Genomic DNA, 26,160 nt, shown 5'->3' with positions numbered 1-26,160 from the left:
GCGACTACACAGGGTCTCAGTTGGTGGCAGAGTCAGTGTGAATGGAGCAGTCTGGTTCCAGAGTCTGAGCTCTTAACCACAATGCTGCCTCTGAGACCTTAATTACAGATGTGCCACCCACATGGCTTACCAGGCCCACTCATGCTGCATAAGCGAAGAACAGTCAAATAAAAGCCCCCCTCAAAATGCCACATGTTTCCCGCACTATTTCAGAGACTCAGTAATGCTTTTTACTACTAATGGGTGCCCCTGCTCCCATGGCCTCTTTGGGGTCCCTGAGGCTACTAAGGACTGAGATCTTCCAGCTTGCAGAATTGCCACGAAACCTTACTGATGCCATGGTCCACCAGCACCACGGCAGCCGGTGATGCTGCATCTCCAACTCATCCCAAAGGTCTCAGTCTGACGAAGACCACACGGGCAATGCACTGCCTCTGCAGGCAGCAACTCTCACAGGCCCCCCCTAGCCTGGACTTCTTTCTCCTAATGGTAACAACCGGCATCCCACAAGAAGCCATGGGGGTGTCTTATATAAAGTGAGCTAGAAAATCCAGGTCAACAATTACAAATTAGCCCTTCACCGCAATTCAGAGGAGTGTGAGCTCCGGCATCACAGCCCCTGCCTCTGCCTTCCTGCAGGCTCCCCGGCATCTTACGATACACAGCAATGGCACGCCGGCTCTGAAAAAGTGCCCAGACAGCTTCAGATGCTCCCAAATTCTTGATGTCAGGCATACTGCCTGGATGTATACCACGTCCTCCCTTACGCTTCCGTAAACATGAAGATTAGATAAACCTCTGAGCGGCTCAGGCCAATAGTATCTCAATCGCGAAAGGAGACTCCCTCCCAAAGAATGCGTTTACGATAAAAATGAACTTGGGGTGTCACTGGGGGCATTTGCTATCCACGACACTTGCCCTTGAGATAGGGTTTGCTTACCCCAATTCTGTTTGCCTATCCCTTTTAAGGACCCCCAGTCATATATGTATGTGATAGAGTAAAAATTTCCAGTTTCAATGTTGTGGGGAGGTTGGGAACAGAATATATGTTCATAAAATAAAATAAAAGCATTCACATTTTAATAATGGCTCCAGTGAAAAAGTAACACTGATGAAAATGGACTTTTCAGAAGACGGTAGGTGTTCTTGGGGGGACATCTAAGAGGCTTGTTAATCACCCAGGCAGAGCGTGAGGATGAAGAGAGTAGTCACGTGGTGAAGGCTCTGCCGGGCTTGCGCTAAGCTCCTTACTCACCAGCCACAGGGCTGTAATGGGGGTTAAATGAAGAAATAAGTGTTACAGCTCTTTCAGAATTTGCCTAATAGGTTTTCCAGTTTCCACCGGAAGACCCCCGTGGGAAAAAAGAAGAAATACATGTAAAATGCTCACAAGAGTGTCTAGCACAAAGTGAATGCCACAGATGTGCCAGCTGTTGATACTGCTTTTATGAAACAAAGTAGTGGCAGATATTTCGGAGTTCTGAAGTGGGGACGAAGAGGGGAATGAGAACTCCTGGGAATGGGGGTAGGTGTGCCAGTGGACAGCAGGTAAGAGTGAGTAGAGGCCTTGGAATGGAAAGAGGTAGTAGCTTCTGGCCCTTTTCACTTCTGCTGTCCGGCGGAGAGATGGCAGTTCGGGCCCAGGAGGAGGGGCTGTGGGGGCCAATCTAGAGCTGCAGATCCCTGAGTCACCCACACAAAACAGCAGGTGACATCTCCAAATGACCTCCCTCACAACAAAAGAAGACGGATTTGGCAACAATGTTATTTCTACCAGGAAAGATAGGTCCGTTCACTGTAACCACATGACTGCCACCTCTCTAAATCCCAGATAACATTCATTTAATACCAGGAATATTTGGTGGAACAATAATTAGACTCTAAATGGCATCATAATCATTTGAGCGGTAGTCAAAATGTCACTTGCAAAAATGTTTCCTTTCGGTTGCAAGAACTTAACGCCTTTCCAGTCTCTTATTTTGGCTTTTCATAAATCAGCCATCTTTGAGGGGGCTCCAGGAATGAGAAGCTCTTCTGGCATAAGAAAGGGATTTAGCAATTACCTTCCTAGTACGCAAAGCCCAATTACACAAACTGGGTGTGTGGCAGTGACAGCTGTACCAATACCACAAGCACAGAGAAGCCAAAGTCTATTTTTGGAATTCAAGAGTGAGATTCAGCATCCAAAACCATGGGGGAAGGGGCAGAAATAAAATAATCATGTACCTCTCACATTTAGCCTGAAGGCTACATCTAAAATTCATCACTATTAAAAGAGAACAAATAACATAGTGAACTGTCTTCATTATTCACCTTTGTGGACAGACAGATTGGCCAGATCCTAAAAGTTCTCATAACAGAGATCCTTCGATTGATTAGGAAGATTTTCTTTCCTACATCGTGTATACTTAACAAGCCAGTTGATAACATAATTCTTTGCAGTTTTGTAACAGTGGGGTGTTTTTAATCTTAATATGGTATATGAGTAATATTTCATTTCCTTAACTTTTAGCAATGAAAAACTATCTAAGCTATTTAGACATTTTAAGCCACAATCTAAGAACCACAGAATGATGTAATCACAGAGCTGGTTGAGGCCTTCGAGATTACCTGGTCCCACACTTACTTTATGGATGTGGAAACTAAGACCCAGAAGGGCCACGCACAGTGGCAGACCTGGAATTAGAATCCAGGTCCCATGATGCTCAGTGCAGAGCTCTTATTCCTAAATTAACTAAAAATAAAAGTACAAATTAAAGTGGAGTTTGAGAGATCTACTCTACAGGAGTCTGGGTCCAGAAAAAGCTTCTAAAAAGCAGACCTATGGAGCTCTCAGCTACAAAGAAAAGTCCCTCTTCCCCCGACCCTGAGTTGTGAGAAACTTTAGACATCAAAGCTTGCTCAAGTTTCCTCCCCTTATATTGGAAATAAAACAGAGCAAATTGCATCATGCCCTACCCCTTCCCATTTCTCATTTTGCTTTAAAACAGCAATACTGCTCCAAGCAGAGGAGTCTCAAATTTTTATTGCTTTGGCAAATGCTTAAATTAAAGGATATCATTGCCTCTGGTCACGGTGGGAGGAGTAGAGAGTGGGTTGTTTTTCAAAGGTCGCAGACTTTATTACAGAACTTGAACACTGGATGCTATTTTCTCAACTATATGAAGCAACTAGACCAAGCTTGCACATTGAGTAAAGGGTCTCCAGGGTCCTACTCAAAGATTACTCCATCTGCTGCTTTGCTGATGTAGCTGTTCTTTGTTATCCTTGCAAAATGTATTAAATTCAAGAAATGGGAATTCCATTCCTCTGCTTCAATTGCCTTTCCCCTTTTGGTCTTTGTTTTCAGTGTCCCTCCCCCAGCTGTGCCACCAGGTTTTAACCCTCCAACCATGGCTAAGGTGTCACCATGCAAGGACTAAGGGAGGAAGTAAGGAGGCAAGAGTGATGGCAGCCCATGGGCATGTCATGTACAAAATGGATGCACAAAATGCTGGGATGAAGGTGTAAATACAGGCAGACAGTTAGGATTCATTCTTCTGGATACCCTTTAAAGAAGGCCACACACAAACAAAGAAGCATCATGAATAGTGCAGTATTGCAAAGAAAGGACTAAAGCAGAGGTTGCTAAGCTGTGGCCCAAGGGCCCAATCTGACCTGTTGCCTATTTTCATGGAGCCCAAAAGCTAAAAATCATTTTTATAGCTGAACCTCTGCCATCAATTTGGTGATAGGAAATACTAACTTTGAACCCAAATTAAGCAAGATGTTATCCCCCTTCCCCTGTAAACAATCCCATTCTGCTTCAATGGATCTGTATTATAAAAAGTTATATTCACTTACTATATTTTGGATTTCATCAATACAAGTTTTGTGGAAAGTTTTCTTTCTTGTAATAACTACACAACATCCTTGATTTTGCCTCTTGACTCTTTGCCTCTTGGGCCTATTTAGTATCTGGCCCTTTATAGAAAAAGTTTGCAAACCCCTAAAGGAATTGGGGGCACCTTATGCTGGAGGAAAGAAAACAGCATGATATCTGTCTTCAAAACTTCGATGGGTTGCCATTGAGGCAGGACTGGACTTGCCCTATTGCTCCAAAGAGATAGAATAAGTAGAAGATACAAGGAGATAAATTTTAGATCAATGCTTTCTAATAACCAAAGAGGAATGGGATGGCATACATTACATACCAAGACCTCTGCTGGCTACTTTACACATATTACCTTTCTGAGCTTCCTAACAATCCCTGAGGTAGAAGCTCAGAGTGGCTAAGTATCTTTCCTAAAGTCCAACAGCTAGGAAAGGGCAGAGCCAGGATTTGAACCCAGATCTGCCTGACTCTAACGCTGAGTTTTTTCACTATACAGTGAATACTTCCCTACATAAGGATCAAGGATCATCTGCCAGGATTATTACAGAGGGGATTTTTACATTAGAAAGCAGATTACTAATATCACCAATAATAATAGTAACATGCACTTTGCATTCTCTATCTATCCACGGAGACCAGGTCTCACTATGTTGTCCAGGTTGGTCTTCAACTCCCGGGTTCAAGAGATCCTCTCGCCTCAGCCTCTCAAGTAGCTGGGATTACAGGTGCATGCCCTGCTTCCAGCTATGCTCTCTTTAATCCTCACAATAACCCTTGGAAGTAGGTCCTATGTTACCTGTGTTTTCCACATAAGGGGACAGATTTAGAGAAGCAAAGGAATCTGCTCAAGTTCATACTCAGCATGTAAAGTGGCAGAACTGAGTTTCAAACTCAGATCTGATATTAAAACACAAGGCATTGTTGAGATGGCAATGTTATCCAAAGCAATCTACAAATTCAACGTAATCCCTATCAAAATTCTAACAATTTTTTTTTTTTTTTGCAGCAATGGAAAAGCCAATCCTCAAATCCATATGGCATTGCAAGGGACCCTGAATAGCCAAAATAATCTTTCAAAAGAACAAAGTTAGGGGACTCACACTTCCCAATTTCAAAGTTTACCACTAAGCCACAGAAATCAAAACAGTATGATATTGCATAGGACAAATATATAGACAAATGGAATAGAATTAAGATCCCAGGAAAAATTCCACACATCTTTGACCAACTGATTTTTGAAAAGGGTGCGAAGTCCATTCAATACGAGAAAAAATAGTCTCTTTGACAAACGGTGCTGGGACAATTGGATTTCCACATGCAAAAGAAGGAAATTGGACGCCTACCTCACACCATATCCAAAAATTAACTCAAAATGAGTTTTAACAGCCTAAATATAAGAGCAAAAACTATAAAACTCTCAGAGGAAAACAGAAGGATTAATCTTTATGACCTTGAATTTGGCAATGGATTCTTAGATATGACACCAAGAACATGAGCAACAAAACAAAAAATAGATACACTGAACTTAAAACTATTAATAAAAAATTCTGCACATCCAAGAACATCATCAAGAGAGTGGATGGACAACCTACAGAGAAATATTTGCAAATCGTATTTCTAACCAGAGTTTATTTATTATCTACAATAAAGAACAATTGTCATTCAACAACAAAAAGACAAAAAAAGTTTCTTAAATGAGCAAAGGACTTGAATAGTCATTTCACCAAAGATACACAAATGGCCAATAAGTGCATGAAAAGATGCTCAACATCCTTAGTGATTAGTGAAAGGAAAATCAATACCACAATGAGATACCATTTCACACCTACTAGGATGGCTATAATCCAAAAAAAAAAAAAAACCAAAACCAAAAACAACAAAAAAAATGAGTGTTGGTGAGGAAGTGGGGAAATTCAAATCCACCGTGTATTGCTAGTGGGAATGAAAATGGTGCAGCCCCTGGGAAAAACGGTCTGGCATTTCCTCCTCAAAAAGTTAAACATGGAATTACTACACGACCTAGCAAATCCACTCCCGGGTATACAACAAAAGAAGTGAAAAGAGGAACTGGGATATGTGTATGCGGCATTATTCACAATGGCCAAAATACATACAGCAGAACATTACCCAGCCACACAAGGAGTGAAGTTCTGATACATGCTATCAGATGTATCATTACAACATGGCTGATCCGTGAAAACATTCGGCTATGTGAAGTAAGCCAGACATAAAAGGGCAAGTACTTCATGATTCCATTTACTTGAGGTACCTAGAATAAGCAAATTCACAGAGATAGAAATTAGATTAGAGTTAACCAGGGTCTAGGGTGGGGGGAGAAGAAAATGGGAAGTTATTGCTTTATTGCTTAATGGGTACAGAATTTCTGTTTGGGATGATGGAAAACTTTGGAAATAGTGACGAAGGTTGCAAAATATTGTGAATATTACTCTGCACTACACCATCCTAAGGGTTTAAACCACTTCTATTCCTCCCGAGTACTGGCATTTTCATTGAGGCCGCAAGAAGAAAGCAGGGCTTAATTCAAAAGAACGCTTCCATAACGGTGAGAATGGAGATCCCAGGGGCCATGTCAGAGCTGAAATTCTTCGTGGCAGGCTGTCGTGCAAAAACGATGCAGGTGTGGTCCCTACCGGGCCAACCACGGAGCTGGGCCAGAGCTGGGATCTGTCCGGGTGCTTTGCCCCAAGTTGGGCCCATTTCCCAGTAAATGACCTTTAACCATTGGGCCTGCCTGGGGAGAGATACACTCATTGCACCTCTAGGGACCTCTAAAACCAAAGAAAAGGGGGCAGGATGAGAGTATACATTGGCTTTGAAGCACTGGTGTATTCAGCAAGTCTTGACTGTGTACCCACCACAAGCCAAACACTCTATCTTGATTTCTCAGCAGTCTGTGGCTCTATTTGTGTCATGCCCACTGAGGCCTTCTAGAGACTTGGCACCTAGCTCAAGGCTGGGTTTGTGCCATACAAGTGGGGCTATAGGAGATGCCCAACTCTAAAGGAAACTAGCAAACAGTAGGCCTATTAAGCAGACTTAGATGTGTAGTGTTTTTCACAACGCTCCCTGATTAAATAAGTGTTTAGGTTAGGGAAGTGTAAATGTCCCCTTGGTACAATCACTAGGCAGACACTTCTACCCACAGAACTATAGTATTGTTGAGATTTACCATAAACAAATGAATATGAGTGCCACAGGAAAGATAAAAATACTGTCTCTGTCTTTGAAGCTGCCATGCCTACGTAGGGGGGACATATACAACCTTCAAACGGGACCCCATAATATTCTGTCAAAATGGAGCCATGAATAGTCAAATTCGAGAAACAAACCCCCTTAGCAGCTTGGGTTCATTCTAAAAAACAGATGAAGCGGTGCTTGTTGTTTTACTTTTAATAGTGCGGGTTGTCATGCCAACTAGTGCTGGTGTTTAAAATGAAAAGAAAAAAAAGAAGTGTTCCTTCCTACACAAACCTTTCAGCAGGGCTCACAATTAGTCTTTAAAAAACATGAAAACTCACAGCATTGGAGATATGGTAAACATCGTGCTTCTAGTTACACCTGTCAGAACGCGGACGTGACAAACCTTTGGTTTGTGTTTCCTTTGTACAACGCTCCTGCCCAGTATCTGGCTGAGCGGCGCCTTGGAGGAAAGAAAGGCAGGATGACGCAGACACACACAGCAGCCGGTCCTCAGCTGGGAGAGCAGCTTCCATCTTGAATAGGCTCAACAGAAAGGACAGCGCCCTTGGGAGAGAGTGGCTCTGCTCCCGCCGCAAGCACAGTTCTTGAAAGCTGGGTCTGCGCAACGCTGCACGACATACCCAGTGCCCAGGTGTGCCAAGGACAGGAGGAAAGACAGGAGGAGAGAAGACATGCTGGCAATGGCAGCAGAGGCACCCCTGTCCCCTCTGGGGTGTCTGCGGGCCCAGGTCAGCCAAAGGGAGGAGCCAGGAAGAAAGAAAACATGTCTGGTTCTGACGCACAAGAGTTGATGTTGGCTGGAGACAAGAGAAAGGAATGTACGAGGACAGGCTGAGAAGGAGGTAAGACCTCTTCTCTCACGACAGACTCATGGTTGCTGACACTTCTGTTCCCAAGAGGTCCCACCTGTGTATAGGAAGATCTAGCCATGTTTCTGAGGCAAAGAGGACCTACTCACAGACTGGCCACAGGGTGATGTGGCTGGATCCCATCAGTGAGGGGCGCAGGTGGCGGTGATGAGAATTGGGCCCCTCCCCTTCTCTCCAAGCTCCTCTCCTACCACTCCTGAGAGCAAGCCCTGGCTTCCCAGTGCCTCGGCCCAGGGCCTTCACATCTCCCAGCCTGAGAACAGAGGGCTTCTCTCCTAGACTATCTAATGCCTAGCAGACCTTAAAGATCCAGTTCATGTATACGAGCTGCTCATAATCTCATACTGGAACTCCCAACCTGCAAACTCTGCTGCAATTGGCCTATTCCATTCACCTGGCAATTAACATGCCTTGCACTAGTAAGTCTTCTCTAATTTGGTTACCTTTTCATGTATTTCTATTTGGCCTCCCTAATTAGAACGGAAATTTCTTGAAGGCAAAAGATCTTTATTGCATATTTTGTTGTGTCCTCTGTGCCTGGTAACTCCTGTGTATACAGTGGTAATAACTGCAGCGGCAGCAGCATACAGCTGCCATTTTATGGGCTCTATGTGCTGGGCTCTGTTCTGAGTACTTCGCATAGATTAACGAATATAACCCTCACAATTGTCAAGATATACACAATTATTATCCCTATTTTACAGGAAAAGAAACTGAGGCATAGGAGGTTCATGACTTTCCCAGGATCACACAACTGTTAAGTGGCAGATCCAGAACTGAAACCAAAGCTCTCTGATTCTACAGCCTATGACCCAGGACACACTAGGCTGATGACCGGGTCTAGGGTGGAGGACGCAGGGATAGGCTGGGTGCCAGTGGAGGGGAGAAGAGAGATGGAGAATATCTACAATAAAATGTGTAGGATACTATCCCATTCCATAAAACTTACATAATGCACATGCATTTATTCATAAAGACAGATGTAAAGATGGTCTCTAAAATGTCAATGGATAGTCAACTATCTCAGGATAGCTGGATTATAAGGGACTCCTATTTCCTTTTCTGTATTTGTATGTATTGTCTGATCCTTTAAGGCTCATGCAAGGCTGTTGCACGTGGCAGAAAGACAAACAATGGAGTCAATTTCATTATGGCAGGAAAGGAAAACAAAACAAAATAAAAAAAGAGAAAAAGAAGAAGAGGGGTGCCATCGGATATTTCCGATACACACCCGTGGCCGCGTCGTAGGAGAAAGGTTGCCCTGCGATGGTGCTGGAGGTGAACACGGGGAACTGCAATATACAGTGACTGGTAACAATGACAACCACTGACATTTGTGGGGCCCAAAGAAAAGTAACAAACATAGGAAGTTTAAAATCTCGTTCCTCTCACAGCAACACTGTTCACAGTAGCTAAAAGGTGTAAACAACCCAAATTTCCACCAACTAATGAATGAAAAAACAAATTGTGGTATATCCATATAAGGGAATATTATTCTTCCGTGAAAAGGAATGAAATGCTGATACACGCTACGATGTGTATAAACCTGAAAACATGCTAAGTGAAAGAAGCCAGACACAAAAGGTCGCATATTGGATATTTCCATTTATATAAAATACCCAAAATAGGTAAATCCACAGAGACAGAAAGCAGATTAGTAGTTGACAGGAATGGGGGTGGGGAAGCGAGGAATGGGGGGTGACTGCCTAATGGATATGGGGTTTCCTTTCAGGGCGATGAAAATGTTTTGGAATTAGAGGTGATGGTTGCAGCATAGGGTGAATGTTTACGTGAGTTTTACTTCAATTAAAAAATATCCAGTTACCCTTTTAACTTAAAGTCCTGAGAAAATGGAAGGGCAGATGGGAACAACAACAACAAAAAAGCCAAATGGATTCAGAAAAACCCCAGTAAAGATGGACCGGGGTGCCCCGAGATGCCGTGAGGTTTCATTTTTCTTATGACAACTGTTTTAGTTGGAAGGTTCTGAGACAACAGCCGTCTGTGCTGAGGGAAGCTCCAAACACTCAAGTAGAAATAGTGAGAAAGGCTGAAGCCAAGTGCCCAGTTCCTCGACTGATGGACGTGGAAGCTGCGCCGAGCCCTCCTTCCTCCCCGGGCTGGCCGTCCGGGCGGCTGCGCCTACTGCCTGGCTGCTTCCCTCCAGGTCGGCAGGGGCCACACGAGCTCATGGCTGTAGCCCCAGCCTCAATCACAGCCCCTGGCTGTGTCGAAGAAATAAATGTTCTCTAAGAAATAAACGTTCATCATATTTTATCAATTGACTTATATCTTATCAATTGACTTATATAGCTAAAACACAGATATGGCACAAAATTCAAAACGCTCCAGTGATAAATGCCCCTGTCCTCCACCCTCCCACTCCGGCATCTCTGAGTGCATCTTTGGCACTGTTTCCGCCATTTCAAATACGACTAGTGGGACAGAGCTCTGAATCGTAGCGGGTCCAGCAACCAGACTCTCCAGTGACTCGGGAGTCAGGTTGTCACCACGAGATGGAAGCTACGTGTGATGTCAAGATGGGAGTCATCTCGGTGAAAACAAGGTCCTAGGACTGCGTGCCGTAAGCGGTGCGGCCTGCAGAGGGATCTGCTGAGGTGACATCCGCCCCCTAGAGTCATTCGTGGAATGATGAGAAACCCGTGGGCAAGGGCCACCCAACCCATCAAGCAGGCCAGCCCCCTCAAGCTCCTCACGCCCGTTTGCATGTAGGAAATGTCGAGCTAGGGAAAGGCGACGTTGCTACGTGATGGGACGGAAGCAGACGTGCACACCACTCTCATCCCTGGACCTAGAGAGGTGTGAAGTGGTTTGTCTGGAGGAAAAATTCACCTTAAAAGAATTCAGCTATGAGCTAGGTGGCACTGTCCCCACAGATGGGCTTCACATACACAGATGACAGAAACTAAGCTGGTCAGGAGGAGGAGGTCCAGGAAATCAGGGCACCCAAAGGGGGCGCAAACTGTTCAGTGAGGAACAATCTGGGCCCATCTCAAGCCTGGATGGAGTCCCGGGGGTGGGCCACATGAGACGGGGCACGTATTGCTTTATCCAGCCGGATTGTGAGGGGTTTGCTTTTTTTTTTTCTGGAGGCTGAGTAACCATTGCCCTGTATAGTCACCAAACCAAAGACTAAAAAAAGATTCAAGCCACGCAGGCTCATCTGTTCCCCAAGGTTCCTGCCTAACGTGGCGACGCACTGGCAGGCTGGAGGGTGAGTCGGCCACTTATCTGGTTTCAGCCAATCTGTTACTGTATTTCACTCCCTGTCCTCGTGCCCAGAGGCTGTTGCAATGGGTATAAATTTAGAAAGAGAAAGATAAATAACATGGAAAAGTTCCTTTTAACAAAATAGGTTGTCTCCCTCTCTCTCTTTCTCTTTATTTTGCTAAAGAAAAGATAAAATGATCTCGTTACTTATTTAGCCTTTCCATGGTGGGATCTGTTATTCTGGGAGGCAGCCTAATAACACACGACCTTAGCCCAAGATTAAGCAGCTTCATTTGAAACTGTGAGCAGTCAAGCTTCCATCCTAAGCATTTCTTAGAAACTGAAGGAGTGAGAAGATGACAGCACCTTGCATAAGATCTGGAATCCACCAGGATCCCTTCTGAGCAAATAGAAGACTGTAAATGAAGACAGTGTTTACTTTATGTGAAATAGTCTACCAGCTAACCTGATGATACACTGGGCCTGAAATTGCCATTTCACTGGGAGCTGCATAGATATTTTAAACAAAACCTGTTTTATAAGGAAATGAATATCACAGATGGAAGATTTTTGGTTATGACGGAAACACACTGAAAGAGAAACTGCTTGAGAAATGCTTGCCTTCCCTCACAGCCTGGTGGATTATGGGCCACCAGTGGTAAGAGACTGTAGATCAATTCCGCTACCTCATCATTTAGCCTAATGCCCATTTACAGAGGAGGAAACCAAAGTTAAATGACTGGCCCAAGGTTATGCGGCCACCAGAGATACAGGGGGACACAAGACCAGGTCTCACAGCCCCTCCCTGGGGTCATCCCACAACTGCCGACCACCCCCTGGAAGCCCACCAGCGCAGCGGCTGTACCTCCGACAGCATCTCGTACTGGCCTCTTCTCCCGAGAGCGATGGTCAGTAAGTCGTAGACCACAGACGCGCTCTGCAGGCTGATAAGACGGTCGCTCTTGTGCTCAGGTATCCTGCTCAGCACGGCATCGCGGTTGGCCTGAAAACAAGATGGAAGAGAAGCAGATGCTGAGCTAGCCCATGCACACAGCTGTCACTGAGCAGTAGAGAAGCCACCTAGGCCCTCCTGTCCTGCCCCTAACAGTTTGCCAAGGGGCTGGAGACAAGGGCGGAAGTAAGTGAGGGGCCTGTCACCTCAGGTCATTTATTCAAACACCCCTGAGCACGGCAGCACATGGTATACGATATGTGCTGAAGTACTGGAGGTGTGAACCCAGAGGCACATGTACCTGTCACAGGTGTTTGGAGGAAGCTTTGGGAGCGGATGCGAAGCAGGGAGTTTCCGTGGGCTCAAGTTCACAGACAGCCTCGCTGCAGACCCAGCTGTGCTCTAGGGCGACAGCCTCCTCCATGGGGTGAGGCCCTGCTCTGTCTCACCTGCAGTTCCTGCTCCTGCTCTACATCAAAGAGTGGGAGAAAATTCCCAGCCCTGACTCTCCCATTACCAAATGGTGCCATCAAGTTCCATCAGTCCTGCAGAGGTACATCATGCTTTCCCTCTGCTACCAAGCAATACTCAAATCCCTATGTGACATCCCGACTGCAACAGACCACAAACACTAATTCAATCTTGATCAGCGAAGCACAAAACGGAGGCGTAAGAGAAAACAGAAACAAGCAGACTTTTACTTTAAAAGATATTACCACAGAGGACTCAAGAGAACACCTTGTCAATTTCACATCGCTACTGCTTAGCATAGAAATACATCAGGCACATTTGAGCTTATTAATCTCATCTATCCAGAAAACAAATGTTCTTTATAGCAACTTGTTTCCATTACTCCTGAAATTTAATTTCTCTACAGATTCCTCCACATGTATTAGAGACTTAACAGCTAGCTCATTCTCCTTTTTTCCCTAATAGGGAGTTCAGACTCAACAAAGTTAGATTTCGCCTGCCTTTTTTCCCTGCTAGTTAACAGAAGTCTCCAGATCCATCTGTCCCTAGGAGCAGAGCAAGGGCCACTCAGCCTTTCCCGTGAAAGTGGTACATAAGGACCTGGGGTCACTTGTCCCTGAAGGCTCATGTTTATCTTCCTGCCTGACATTCAGAAAGGCCACACACACACCTTCCCTCTCACTAATGAGACAAAATGCCTTCTTTTTGTGTGTAAGTCCAAGGCATTTACTTTTAGCCACCCATCAGTACTTACTCACTTTAAAATTCCTTGCTCTTAAATGTCAAAGACAAATAAGAATATATAAGACAGTCCACTTCCTACAAAGTGAGTCATCTGTTATGGAAATAAGCCTGCTTTTGAAGATTTCATTCTAAGTTTTTCTTGTTAAGACTGCCTTTTGAGCCTGACAAAAGAATCTCTGATGGAAATAGGGCCTGCTGTAAATGGTTTTGTTTCATTTATTTGCTATAAATGTTCCATACTGAGACCAATGCCTGGAAGAGAACAAAATAAAACAAAACAAAAATACTATTTATGAGACATTTTCAAATTATGACAAATGCTTTTTATTTTCATTTTTTAAAGAAAGTATCCATATCTTTTGATTAAAAAGGTATACTCTAACAGATCCACAAATAATAAATATTCCAGGTATTGTCTCAGTGGTAGCTATGCAAACATAGTTCAATAATCCCCTTCTCCAAGGGAAAACTAATTCGACTTGCAGTGAGAAAGCAGTATAATTCCAAATGATTTCTTGTAGGTAGAAAGACTATGGACAAATTTATGCTTCTAAGTTAAAGTCAGAACCAACAAAGAATACAATTTTCTCAGGCATCAAAAAACATAGCAATTTTCATTTTGGTTCTGAAATTAAGCACATACATTTTCTATCTAAAAGCTGAAAAATCAAGGAGTCAAAGGACATGAAAAAAGGCTTCCAAAGGCAACTGAATTTAGATTTCTACCTACATTTTAAGAAATGACTTACAGGGAGAACACAATTGTTTTGGTTAGAAACCTAACCCTTCATGTTTACTGATGACACCACTGGATTCCACCATTCCCTGAAGAGATTATTCTGGAGATTAAATACCATAGAGCCAAATCTGACTATCTCAAAGAGATCTCAACTTTTGAGTATTATTAGTTTATACCACTTCAAGTAAGAAGCAGGAGAGTTGAAGACATCATTCCAAAAATATCTACACTTAGAACGAGCGTTTTAGAGATGTGGCCATGTTTTCCAAATTCCAGACTGGAACACATGATCTGACAGCAGAACACAATATTTTCAATCAGAATCATCCAAGCAATCTAAAATGTATGGTCATCACACTTTCAGAACTTTTACACAATGACCAACCAAGTTTGCCCAAAGGAAACTATCTGAGAAGCTGTGACGAGTCCAGCTTGGTGTAAGGGTATGTTAGCTAGAAGGCCAACATTGCTGGCGCCATCCATGAACTGGTGATGGTGATGAAGCCTGGTGAGACTTGTCCACTTGAATGCCACCAAGTGCCAGCCTGCTCACCTATGTGCCTTCCCCCTGACTGTGCCAAGGCACAGTAGAGAATGAAAATGACACCGTCCTAAGTTACCAGCTGACAGTCAAGGCAAGAGGACCCAAGGGGCAACCTGTGTCCTTGAGAGGAATCCTGATGATGCCAAAGAGCTTCCAAATAAAAGGAAGTGGTAACTCAGGCAGTCTTGCTCTTGTAAACATCTCTGGGCCATTCCACAGAACAAGAAAACCCAAGGTTTGAAACTGAGGGAAGAGAGCTACCCTCCCTCACTACTCATGGCCTCCTCCGATCCCTCCTGCTCTCAGCACATGGACATTCTTCTTGTGCTCCATTTCTAAGTCTTTCACCTGAGTGTATTTCATACCTCCAATGCAACAGTGTGTTTGCGAGCAGAAGAAGGGAAACGCCTTCTCTTGCTTGAGATACGATTCCTTTTTCTCCCCCTGCCTGTGGTGGGGTGGAAGTTATGAGGAGAGGACAGTACAACCTGCTAGAAGGAACGGTAGACCACTGCATGATGCATGAGTTTCACCTGCTTGGGCCTCCGGTTCCTTATCTGTAAAACGAGGTGAATGGACATGATGTTCTCTAGTCCTTTGAGTTTCAGGAGCCTGTCGTTCTGCTCAGGTGTTGAGCACACATAATGTACCTGCTGAGGTATTAACTATTACAACACTCATTACCCCTGATTTCAAGCCAGGGCTGTAATGCCTAGTGATATACAGAATAGAAACCCAATAAATGATGAGTGATGCAATTTTAGACTTAAAACTCAATATCCTGGCCAAACACTAAGAAAAACATTTCAAAGGAATCAGATGATCTGGCAAAACTCCCTCCCAACAGCATGGCCAGGTAATAGCAGTGAGCTCTCACAGCCTGGGATCTGGCAGTGCCTGGGAACAGGTGGGAGCTTGGGGATGAAGGCCGTTTCATCAGGCTCCTACTACGTAAACCAGAGGTTCATATGTCCAACAAGTGTTTTATCCCCAAACTTTCCCTCACACCAGGGAAAATTGAGAAGGCTTGTAAAGGTTGTCCATTGGAAGCTTCTTTCTCTTTTTAAGGTTCCTTTGGTGGTCATTTTAGCTGTGGCTTACCTACATACAATTGCATGAGTGTTCAACCGATACTTGGTGGATGAATGAACGAACCAAGACACATGCTAACTGGAGAAGTGCCAAGCTCCAAGCTGAACAAGGGACATTGCTAGCAAGTCCAAGAATGAAGAAACAACCCTCTTTTTAAAACTCTACTGTTTTTTCCCACTCAGGCATCCCCTCTAGAAAGTATTTTCTCCCAAGGAAAAGAGTAACCATACCAATGGAATGGTCATACCAAACAAGGTACTGCAGGGACGAGGGGAAGAACGATATAAAAACACACTCCACTTACCATTGATTCACTAATCAGCAATAACAACAGGGCTTCTTCAGTATTTTCTTGAGGACAAAAAATGCTGTAAAAAGCAAACCAACGTTGATATATTGCAATTTCAAAATAACATAAAATACACAAATATGAGCGGAACTGAATGCTAAAAGCTTCTAGATTTTTATATAAAACTCAGGAAAAATACTGCATAATTTGGACACTTGAATTAATTTGCCTATTTCTATGGAAATCTACGGAATTAATACATTTTTAGCTATGCATTTTAATGGCAGGCAGAAGGGTGAAGTAAAGTTGTAAAAACCAAGTTTAAAAGCCCAAAAAATATATGTTGCTATTATAGAGGCAGAAATTTTGATCTCTATAAACCGACAGTAAATAATACAAACTTTCTCCTAACCCATTATGGAGGTATAAATTGCAGACATTTCACTGCTCTTCTTACCTCTTACCTGCTAACTGACATATCTTACATTGTCATTTAGATGAAATGAGATTGAAAAAGCAGTTTTTGAGTTGAATAATTTCTCTAACACTATAAGAATTTAGTAGGCTATCTTAGTTAAACACACATGTTTTATTATGGCAAGAGCTGTCTTATTAATCTATTTTATGGAATTTGGCTGAACTCTAAAATCTTGGATTAAAAGAAAAAGCTTTTAAGCTCAATGTTGCTCAGGATTAGAGAACAATAAAAACCCAAACACAACCCCAATCTGCATTCTGTATATCCTATTTGTTGTGCTGTGAGCACTTTTAAAGACTTGCAGCATTTTTTCCCCGCTTGTTCTAAAGCTCTAGAATCCTTTGAGTAGAATTGTGATTGTTGTCACCAATTGGGCCAAACTCAACTTTTTTTCATGGAATGAAGAAGACTTTGCAATAAATTAAAATGAACTTGGTTAAAAAAAACTTCTAGATATTTTGAAGATGACGAAATAAAAACTAAATTTACATTTTCCCAGGGGTAACATTACAATCATTTAATTGAAGAAATTTCCACCCAAAGAAGGCAAAAAAAAAAAAAAAAATGATTGCCAAGTAATTATAAATATTTGTTCTCACTGAAGCACTGGTAATTTTTGTACCGCATCAAAGGATGATGAAGATCTAGATAGAAAGAATACAGTGCTCTTCTTACAACTCTGACATCACAGAGGTAAGAAAACCATTGGAGGGATGGTTTCTATTGCTCTTCCAGGGCTAAAATTTTATGAAAGATTGGCCTGAGAATGAGGAGCGAGATTCTGGGATTTGCAGTGACTTCCTTCAGGAGTTAGCCTGAAGTGATAAGAGTTTTTCAGAAGATGGAATACTTCTTTCCCCTTAAATTCAGAAATAGAGCAAAAAGGCCCTGAATTAAGAGCACCCCCCAACAGTCTCCCCGTTTATGTGTGTGTGTGTGTGTGTGTGTGTGTGTGTGTGTGTGTGTGTGTGTGTTTATGTCCAGCAGTCGTTTCCTGATACGCTGGCTGGTGCTTACATGCAATTGGGACCTGTGAATAAAGCAGTAACATTAACCCCTTTCTTCACAGCTAGCCAGTTCGGCATTGTCCAACTCCAGATTAATTGAAAACAGAGAGAGGCCATGCTAATTGGGACTTCACACTAGCCAATTCAGTCCATGGATAATCTCCAAATTCCATTTGAGCCATCCAGCCTGTCTAAATGCTAGGTCATGTTATTTTTACCAGAGTTGCTAACAAGTGGCACATTAACTGATTCTAATGCGACTTCCTCTGCCCTCCCTGTTGTGGCGGGCAAGGTGGGTGCTCAGGAGCACTCCGAAGCTCCAGGGGCTGGGAGGAAGAAGTGGAGGGAGAAAGGGTAGTGGTAAGAGACATGCCTGGAAAACCACAAACTCAGAGCCTCCTTCTCAATAATTAGGAATTCTCTAGACCCATTTCTGGCCATTTCTTCCCTCTTCCTCACTCAGGGAAGCATGGAGCCCGGGGTGGATGGTCAAAATTGTTGGGGCCTTCCTTTTGTGACCTTCTTCTCTTTGGGATCTGAGAGCCTGAGGGGGAGACCCTGAGGTGCCCAGGCCTCAGCCTTGAAGAGTGGGCAAACTGGGGCCCTGGACCCAGAGGAAAGTTAGTGCAGGGGAGATACAGGGACAGGGAGAAAACAGATCAGCAGGCATGAGGACGAGCTCCCAAGAGCTGGTGGGCTGGCAAAGGAGGTGGCAGTGCCAACGCTGCTGCTGGGCTGAGAATGGGAGGGCTCCGTCCTAATCCTAGTCATGCCACCAACTCGCTGGGGACCTTTAGGCAAACTGCCCATTTTCTTACTTTGGATGAATTTACTACCTCATCGTCTGATTCTACAGAAGACATAGGGAACAAAGGCTCCCAGATAATAGCTCTCTCTTAAAGTTCTCCCTAGATAGGTGAAAAACTTTACTGTACATGGTAGAAACAATCATACAAAAGAAATTAATCCAACTTTATCTAACTGCATTTCTTCTCTTCTGTCACCTCTAGCTGTTACATGACTAATGACAAGTTGGATGTCTGAAGGTCATTGGCACCATCCAGGACCCTGTTTAGGTTCAGGGAATGCCATGAACACCAACCCACAAGAAAGTTGATTTGTAAACAATGATAACATCAATTCCAAGGTCTAGTAATGTGCCTTTATAATTTTAATATGCCTGGCTGGGACACTACTAGGGAAATTACTGGAGAAATACAGCCAGCCAGGTAAGACCTGAAGACTCAAAGCCAAGAATGGCTGAAACCCCACCCTCCCGCACCCCAAGTCATACTGTCTGCCAAACATGTGAAGGTAGAGTCTATTGTTAGTCCCAGGACTGTGCAGAAAGAGGGTGCCAAGAGAGGAAAAGGGCCTCACCACAGCCCTTCCCTTTTTTTTCAATTCACATAAGTCAAAAGCTCCTTCGCAACAAAGAAAGAAGGGTCCTTCATGTATACCAGCCCAGGTGCACTGAGCTGTGCTCTGTTGAGTGGATGGGGTGAATCCCACATGGCACATCACCTTGCACAAGGGCTTCCGTGCTCCTGGTGACCATGACTTGCAGGTGGGCTCTGTGCAGAGGCGAGGAGCTGATGGCCAACCAGTGGTGCAGCTGGTTGTTTACACGGCTTCGGTTTTGCCGACAAGAAGCCGTCTTGACCCCTCAACGTACCTCATCTTTCCACTTTAAACAGCGTCCCCATTCTTAGAAAAACTTCCTTGTTGGCTAATAGGAGGCTCAGACCTGTACTTAGAACTCCATGACAATTACTTTTTCCTCCTAGACCTATAAAGGAGGTTAGCACCATGCCTGGCACTCACTAGCATTCAATAAATCTTTTCATTATCCACTTCCTGAAAATATTGTCCAATATTAACTACCATCCACAATAGTGGTCTTTAATCTCCTGCTTTACGTTGTGCTAATTATCTAGTCTAATATGCATTTAATTATCTAAGCCACCTCAAATGCTTTTTACAAGGAGGGATAAAATGAAAGGAAAAATATACTTGGCTGAAATACACTAAGAAACATGCACAAGAATGTTCACAGTGGCACTGTTCCTATGAGCCTTGAGTAGGAAACTAATTCATTATCTGATTCTACAGAAGACATAGTGGGGACAAGGGTCAGAATCCTCATGTATACATCATGAGTAGAATAGATCAATATTTTGGAGCATAGTCATAAAATGGAATACCTTGCAGCAATAAAAAAATTACTGCTACATGCAAAAATATGGGTGAATCTTTTAAAATATAAAGTTAGACCAAAGTTAAACATAAGAGAGTAAATATTGTATAATTCTATTTACATAAATTTCAGACTGGGAGAGGGTACCAAGAGGGCTTCCAGGGTTCTGGCAACGTTTTCTTCATCAGGATGCTGATTACATGGATTATGTTCACTTGATGAAAATTCATCAAATTTTATATTTTTGTTTATTTTTCTCTCTGTTTGTTATGTGTCAAAGAAAAGCTTACCCTAAAAACAAGTAATCAAAAGCCGATTAAAATTCTTCATGGGAACACCCAGAAGGAAGAAAACAAGGAGGCCCATGACAGGTGATCCCTCCTCTCCAGAACTTTCAACATTTTATTTCCTTTCCAAATTCAAGATGGGCAGAGAGTGACCATCCTCCACCTGTTCCATGTCTGGTCGCAGTGGCAGGGATGGAGCTTCCTGGGGGAGCTCACTTTTCAGTTACATCCCATCATGACCAACTATCCTGAGCGGCCCTTGTGGTCTGCTGGAGCCTTCAGGATCTCTGCCACCTAAATTCTGCTTTATACTTACACTTCTCATCAGAGCCTGAGTGGAAAGGAAGAGTTGGGACAATTGGCCCAAATGAGGTCTGAACATTATCTATGGATTCCCTGTTCCACCTCCAAACCAGCATAACTGACCTGGTGGTAATGCCCTTTCTGCCACAGTGTTGACTGATCAGATAGTCCTGCCTCGGTAATAAGGGAGCTCCCAAACAAGTATAATTCCAACAGGTTTTCCCTCCTTACTGATATTCCAAGTAAGAAGTACAGTTGTGAACACATAAAATTAGAAAGCTAAAAACTGATAGTGATAACTGAAGGCATAGGATTAGTGTGGAAATTAATGAAATGGAGAACAGAATCACAATAGAAAAAAAATCCACAAAACTGAAAGTTGGTTCTTCAAAAAGATCAACAAAATTAACAAACTTTTAGTTAGACTGACCCCCCAAAAAGAAAGAAAAGACTGAAATTATTAAAATGAGAAATGAAAGAGAGGATGTGACAGCCAGCCTTGCAGAAGTAAAAAAATTATAAGGGAATAGTATGAACAACTGTATGTCAGCAAACTAGATTCTTACATGAAACAGAAAGATGCAAACCACTAAAACTGATTCAAGAAGAAATAAAAAATATGAATAGACCTATAGCAAGTAAAGAGATTAAATTAGTATTCAAAAAACTTCCCATAAAGAAAAGCCCAGGATCAGATACCTTCACTGGTGAATTCTACCAAACATTTAAAGAAGAATTAATACCAACTCTCCACAAACGTTTTCAAAAGATAGAAGGGGAGGGAATACTACTCAATTCATTTTACGAGGCCGGTATTACCCTAATACCAAAATGAGACAAAGACTTCACAAGAAAACTACAAAACAATACCTTTTATGAATAAAGCTGCAAAAATTTTGAACAAAATACTAGCAAATAGAACCCAGCAATAAATGAAAAGGATTATACACCATGACCTGGTGGAATTTATCTCAAGAATGCAGGTTGGCTTAATATCTGAAAATCAATCAATGTAATAAACCACACCATCAGAATAAAGGACAAAAACCACAGGATCACCTCAATTGATGTGGAAAAGTAGTTGACAAAATTCAACATCCTTTCATAATAAAAATATTCAACAAACTAGGAATAGCAGGGACATTTCTCAACCTGATGAAGGACATCTACAAAAACCCACACTAAAGACCATACTTTGTGCTTTACCCCTGCGGAGATAAGAAACAAGACAAGGATGTCCTTTCTTGCCACTTCTATCCAACATTATACTAGAGGCTCTAGGCAGGGCAATTAGGGAAGAAAAAGAAATAAAAGGCATCCAGGTTAGAAAGAAAAAAGTATTAATGAAACTATTTCCATTTGCAGATGACATGATCTTTTACATAGAAAATCCTAAGGAATCCAAAAAACTATTAGAACTAATAAAGAAGTTCAGCAAGGCTGCAATATACAAGATCAATATACAAAATCAATTGTTATTTCCATATTCTTGCAATGAGCAATCTAAAAATGAAATTTAGAAAACAATTTCACTTAAAATAGCACCAAAAAAATTAGCACACACACACACATAAAACTTAGGAATAAGTTTAAGAAAAGAAGTACAAACCTTATATCCTGAAAACTATAAATCATTGTTGAAAGAAATTAAAGACAACCTAAATAAATGAAAGATATCTCATGTTCATAGATCAGAGACTTAATATTTTTAAGATGGCAATACTCCCAAATTGATCTACAAATTCAATACAATGCCCACTGAAATCTCAGCTTTTTTTTTTTCCAGAAATGGACAAGCTGATCCTAAAATTCAAATGGAAATTCAAGAGACTGAGAGACATGGGGACCACAGCAAAGAGGTGCTGAGTTTATTTCTGGGATAATGAAAATTTTCTAAAGTCAGTTGTGGTGATGGATGCACAACTATGTGAGTATATTAAGAGCCACTAAATGACACACTTTCAATTGGTGAATTGCATAATATGTGAATTGTGTCTCAATAAAACAATTAAAAAACCTGATCATGTGCACTTTTGTGAAATGAAACTTGTGACTCAGTAACTAGTGCTGGTCTGGGGATGCTCCCTTTAGTCTTCCCTTTGTGGGGATGCTCGATCTGTGTTTTGTCTCCATAATTCTCCTTACACAGGTGGGGAATCTGATGTTAAAAGTGGCAAAGTCTGAGTAGTTGAAGAAATAGAGGAGAGGTGGCCAGCACTATAAGCTTATCTGCCTTCAAGGGATAGGGCCACACTGGAACAGCACCCAGACAGACCCCCAGCTCTGTCCATGTGTCAAACTGGACTGGGGTAGAGGGTGAAAACTAAGTTTCTTAATGTACTTGGCACCTTGGTTATTAAGAATATCTAAAACAGGAAAAAACTCTATGGTCTATTTTTAAGATATAAATATTACTTTAAAAAATACACCATAATAGTTCATAATAAAAAATGAACTCTAAACCTGCTCTAAATAGTTCATAATGAGGGGTCAGCATTTTTAAAGTGAGAGCTTGGGAACTGCTAGGACAGATGCTTCGTGAATCCAGGTAAGAACTAAGGAGTAAACGCAGGCTGTGAATTAAACAAACCTGTGGGTTCATCGACGAGGCCATGGAGAAGGGAGATGAAAATGAAATTAAAATAAGCCTACAGAAAAAACTACGAAAATACTAACTTGTCTGAATCCACATAGGAAATGCAAACTGAAGAAGAAGGCAATGAAGGAGAGAAATGCCAGGGTCAACTTAAGAGGATTATTAACGGGCAGTGGCCTTGAGAAATGCTGTCTCCCTTTGAAAATGCAATAATCATTTTCAGACGTCACACGTGGAGAGAGTATCTAATCACCCATCTCTGTCAGTGCTTTCCCTGGGGCATTAGAAGCAGCAGCCTGTAGCCTCTTAGCCACTTTTCCAATTCGATAGCACCAAAGTTATCCATATTTATTCATGCATGTTCTCCTTTCCTTCATGTAGAGATTCTGAAAAACCAACAGGCCTTGTCCCTGTAGGAACAGGCAACGGTGGGAATTAAAGGCTCTAACGGGAGGAATCGGGAATAAGTCAACAACTGTTTCTGTCCCCCAGCCCTTAGCACTGTCTCGTGCCCTCCTGTGTCCTGCTTCCTCTGACCTGACCTGATGCCAAGGCTATGTGGTTCTCTGGCCCGTTTTCCTGCAAGGTGATTATGTCCCAAATTTAAAACTTAAAAAGATAAAGAAGTTCTAAAGAGACATAACCTTCCAATCACTCTCAAATTATTTAATTCTCCTTCTTGTATCTAGTTCAGTTTAGAACAAGATTTTAAACAAAAGGATCGAGGAATTGCTGAGGAATAGAAAAAATGTTAGCTCTGGCTTACAAATGGCCTTGCCGTTGATTGCTGTATAACGCTGGGGTTCTTACAATAAGTGGAACAAAAATTCCAAAGACCAATAGTGATGGCTGTGGATGGCAGCCAAGTACCGAGATGAGAGCATTTTTCTACTTAAAATGTCCCCACTAGTGCACAGATATTTGCCAAAGTTATGAGAAGTAATGAGGTATCAATTAAATTAGAAAATGAGACTTGTTCATCTGATTTTCTTTTAGAAGAAAAACTCTGCCCTCCTACTTCCACTCATCCTTGAATTTCCCCAAGTTTCCCTGCCATCCCCTAAGCTATAAGTGAGGACATCAACTTGCATACTTCTCTCCTGAGTAGACGCGGGCTTTCCGAGTGAGGGTGTAGGTTTTTGTGTTTGCTCCTTTCCGGAGAGGATCGTCCAGAGGAGACTGGCATGGTGGCTCCTCCAGAGGGTTCCAATAGCTCTGCTCACACATACCCCGCAACAAGATCTCTGCCAGCTGCCTGGCTATTGTCTGGGAACACAAAGGAGGAAAAGCATAGCCATGAATCTCTTTTGTATTATTCATTCATTCATTCATTCGTCCACTCATTCAATAAATATTTAGGTCATCACTCTGTGCTGAGCCCTATTGCAAGACTCATAATTTAAAATGTTTACTTTTATGATGAAAATTATACCAGTTTATGACAAAAAAAGAAAAGAAAATATGATATACTAAGACATCTGAACTCTTTAAACAAAAGAGGTTCATGCACTTCAAATGCCACCCTGTGTCTGTTACGCTCTGGGATATTAAACATGTTTTAAACCTGAAACAACTGAAACTTTTAGCTAAGCCCTTTCCCAAGAGATCTTATAAATGACAGGTGATCTGCAGATATTTTCACCACCTCCCAATTGACATCTGATAAAGCCAGTACTCAGATGATGCTATTCCTGAAAAAAAAAAAAAAAAATCTCTCCATTGACGATCTGATGTCCACTGTAGATATTTAGAATGTTTTCCTTCTTGGAGACACCAATGGCCGGCCCCACATGGCCCACGCCTGGGACTCAGCACCTGAGTGCTCTGTCTTCAATGCATCCTGGGCCTCCTGGCCTTGTGCAATAGAGAAGGCAAAGTGGGGCCTGGGGTTCCTGATCAAAAAAGACCTTTCCAAAAAGCTGGATGAGTATCTTCTTCCTCACTGTGAAACCCAGAAACATCTGGATCTTGTCCTCCTAAGTTAGATGTAGATTAATATGCTTTCCCAAACCCGCTGGGACTCCACTGCCTACAACAGTACCATGTATGGTGTATGGGGGCAAGGAGTGTGTGGCATGTCCTAAGAAGTATTTTTTTGATTGATGCATATCACTTCATTTAGCTCATAATCTTCCAGTGACAAAGAAGAGGATAAGTAATTTTTAAAAAATCCCTCTGAAACCAGAAGCATTGCATCCCAGAGCAGTCCACACTGCCCATGATCAACCAGAGGTAGCACAGTAAAATTTCAAACAGGAGGGTTTTCCACCAGGTTTTAGCATTCTTTGCAAGATGCAAAGAATGCTCATCTTCCCAGAGAATGAGCCTTTCAAAAAAAAAAAAAAAATGTTCCAGAAGAGAGCTTTGTTAAGCTTTTATCCATGTGAAATCTCTTAAAACACCACAAGGAATTTTAAATGCAACCAAATCACTAGCCTAGTGGTTTCTGATAACCACTGGGTAAAGGCAAATTTTCTTGATTATTCCCAAGTAAGACTCACTGGCTTTAAATGTCTATAAAAATTTGAAATTAAATGTACTCTGATCATCCCCTACTGAGCAATCTGTAAAGATCTCATAAGAGCACAATTTTCAGGACCTAAACAGTTCCTGAACTGTTTTCTTAAACCTTCCATTATAGTTTCATTTTGATCTCATTGCAATCATATAAGCTAATGACTTCTGCTAGAAAATTCAACTGGCAAAAATAACTTCCACTCACTATAGCTGAGAAATAAATGTTAAAAGGAAAAAAATGAACAAGGAACTTCATTTTCTGGATATATCTGCCATGCAGGAATTCTAAAGTTGTAAAAATTTCAGCCCTCAACAGTTTGCTGGTCCACTGCTAGACAGCTCATGGTAAATCTCATTTTCCCTTAGAATATTAACCTTTCTGAGAGATTTTTAAATGGGGTTTTGATGTGATTGCATATTTTAAAGGCATCACTTTAACAGAGCGCTGAAAGGACATTTGGTTGTGTCCATGGAAAGCACAAATGAAGTTCAGAAAATGAGATAAACATGAGAATTACCAACAAGATCACCAATATCTATCATACCTTTTACTCAACCTATATTTAGTTTGTAGTTTAAATGCTTAAAATCATTGGTAACTATAAAATAAATTTAGAATTAAAGGAGGGAAGTAGACCTGGATTAAGGCCTGGATGTTTATGTACAAACTTGGTCATTAAATGCACTTTTTGTGTATTTTTTAAAATTTGTGGTAAAATTCACATAACACAAAATTCACCAATTAACC

At 42.1% G+C, this 26,160-nt stretch overlaps 1 protein-coding gene across 1 annotated transcript in view; it reads right to left on the bottom strand.

The window, feature by feature from the left end:
* The window catches only part of TTC7B (tetratricopeptide repeat domain 7B), a 236,156-nt gene that overhangs the window by 117,348 nt on the left and 92,648 nt on the right, over window positions 1–26,160 (bottom strand). The window contains exons 7-9 of the mRNA XM_012660002.1: window positions 23,989–24,161; window positions 16,043–16,106; window positions 12,062–12,199 (exon numbers count right to left, since the gene is read on the bottom strand). Of these exons, the coding sequence (XP_012515456.1) occupies window positions 12,062–12,199; window positions 16,043–16,106; window positions 23,989–24,161 (375 nt within the window). The remainder of the gene's footprint in view (window positions 1–12,061; window positions 12,200–16,042; window positions 16,107–23,988; window positions 24,162–26,160) is intronic.

Source organism: Propithecus coquereli, unplaced genomic scaffold, assembly GCF_000956105.1.
Source record: "Propithecus coquereli isolate 6110/MARCELLA unplaced genomic scaffold, Pcoq_1.0 Scaffold646, whole genome shotgun sequence".
NCBI classification, from domain to species: Eukaryota; Metazoa; Chordata; class Mammalia; order Primates; family Indriidae; genus Propithecus; species Propithecus coquereli.
The sequence above is the reverse complement of the archived record's forward strand: the minus strand, read 5'-3'. Positions and strand labels throughout refer to the sequence as shown.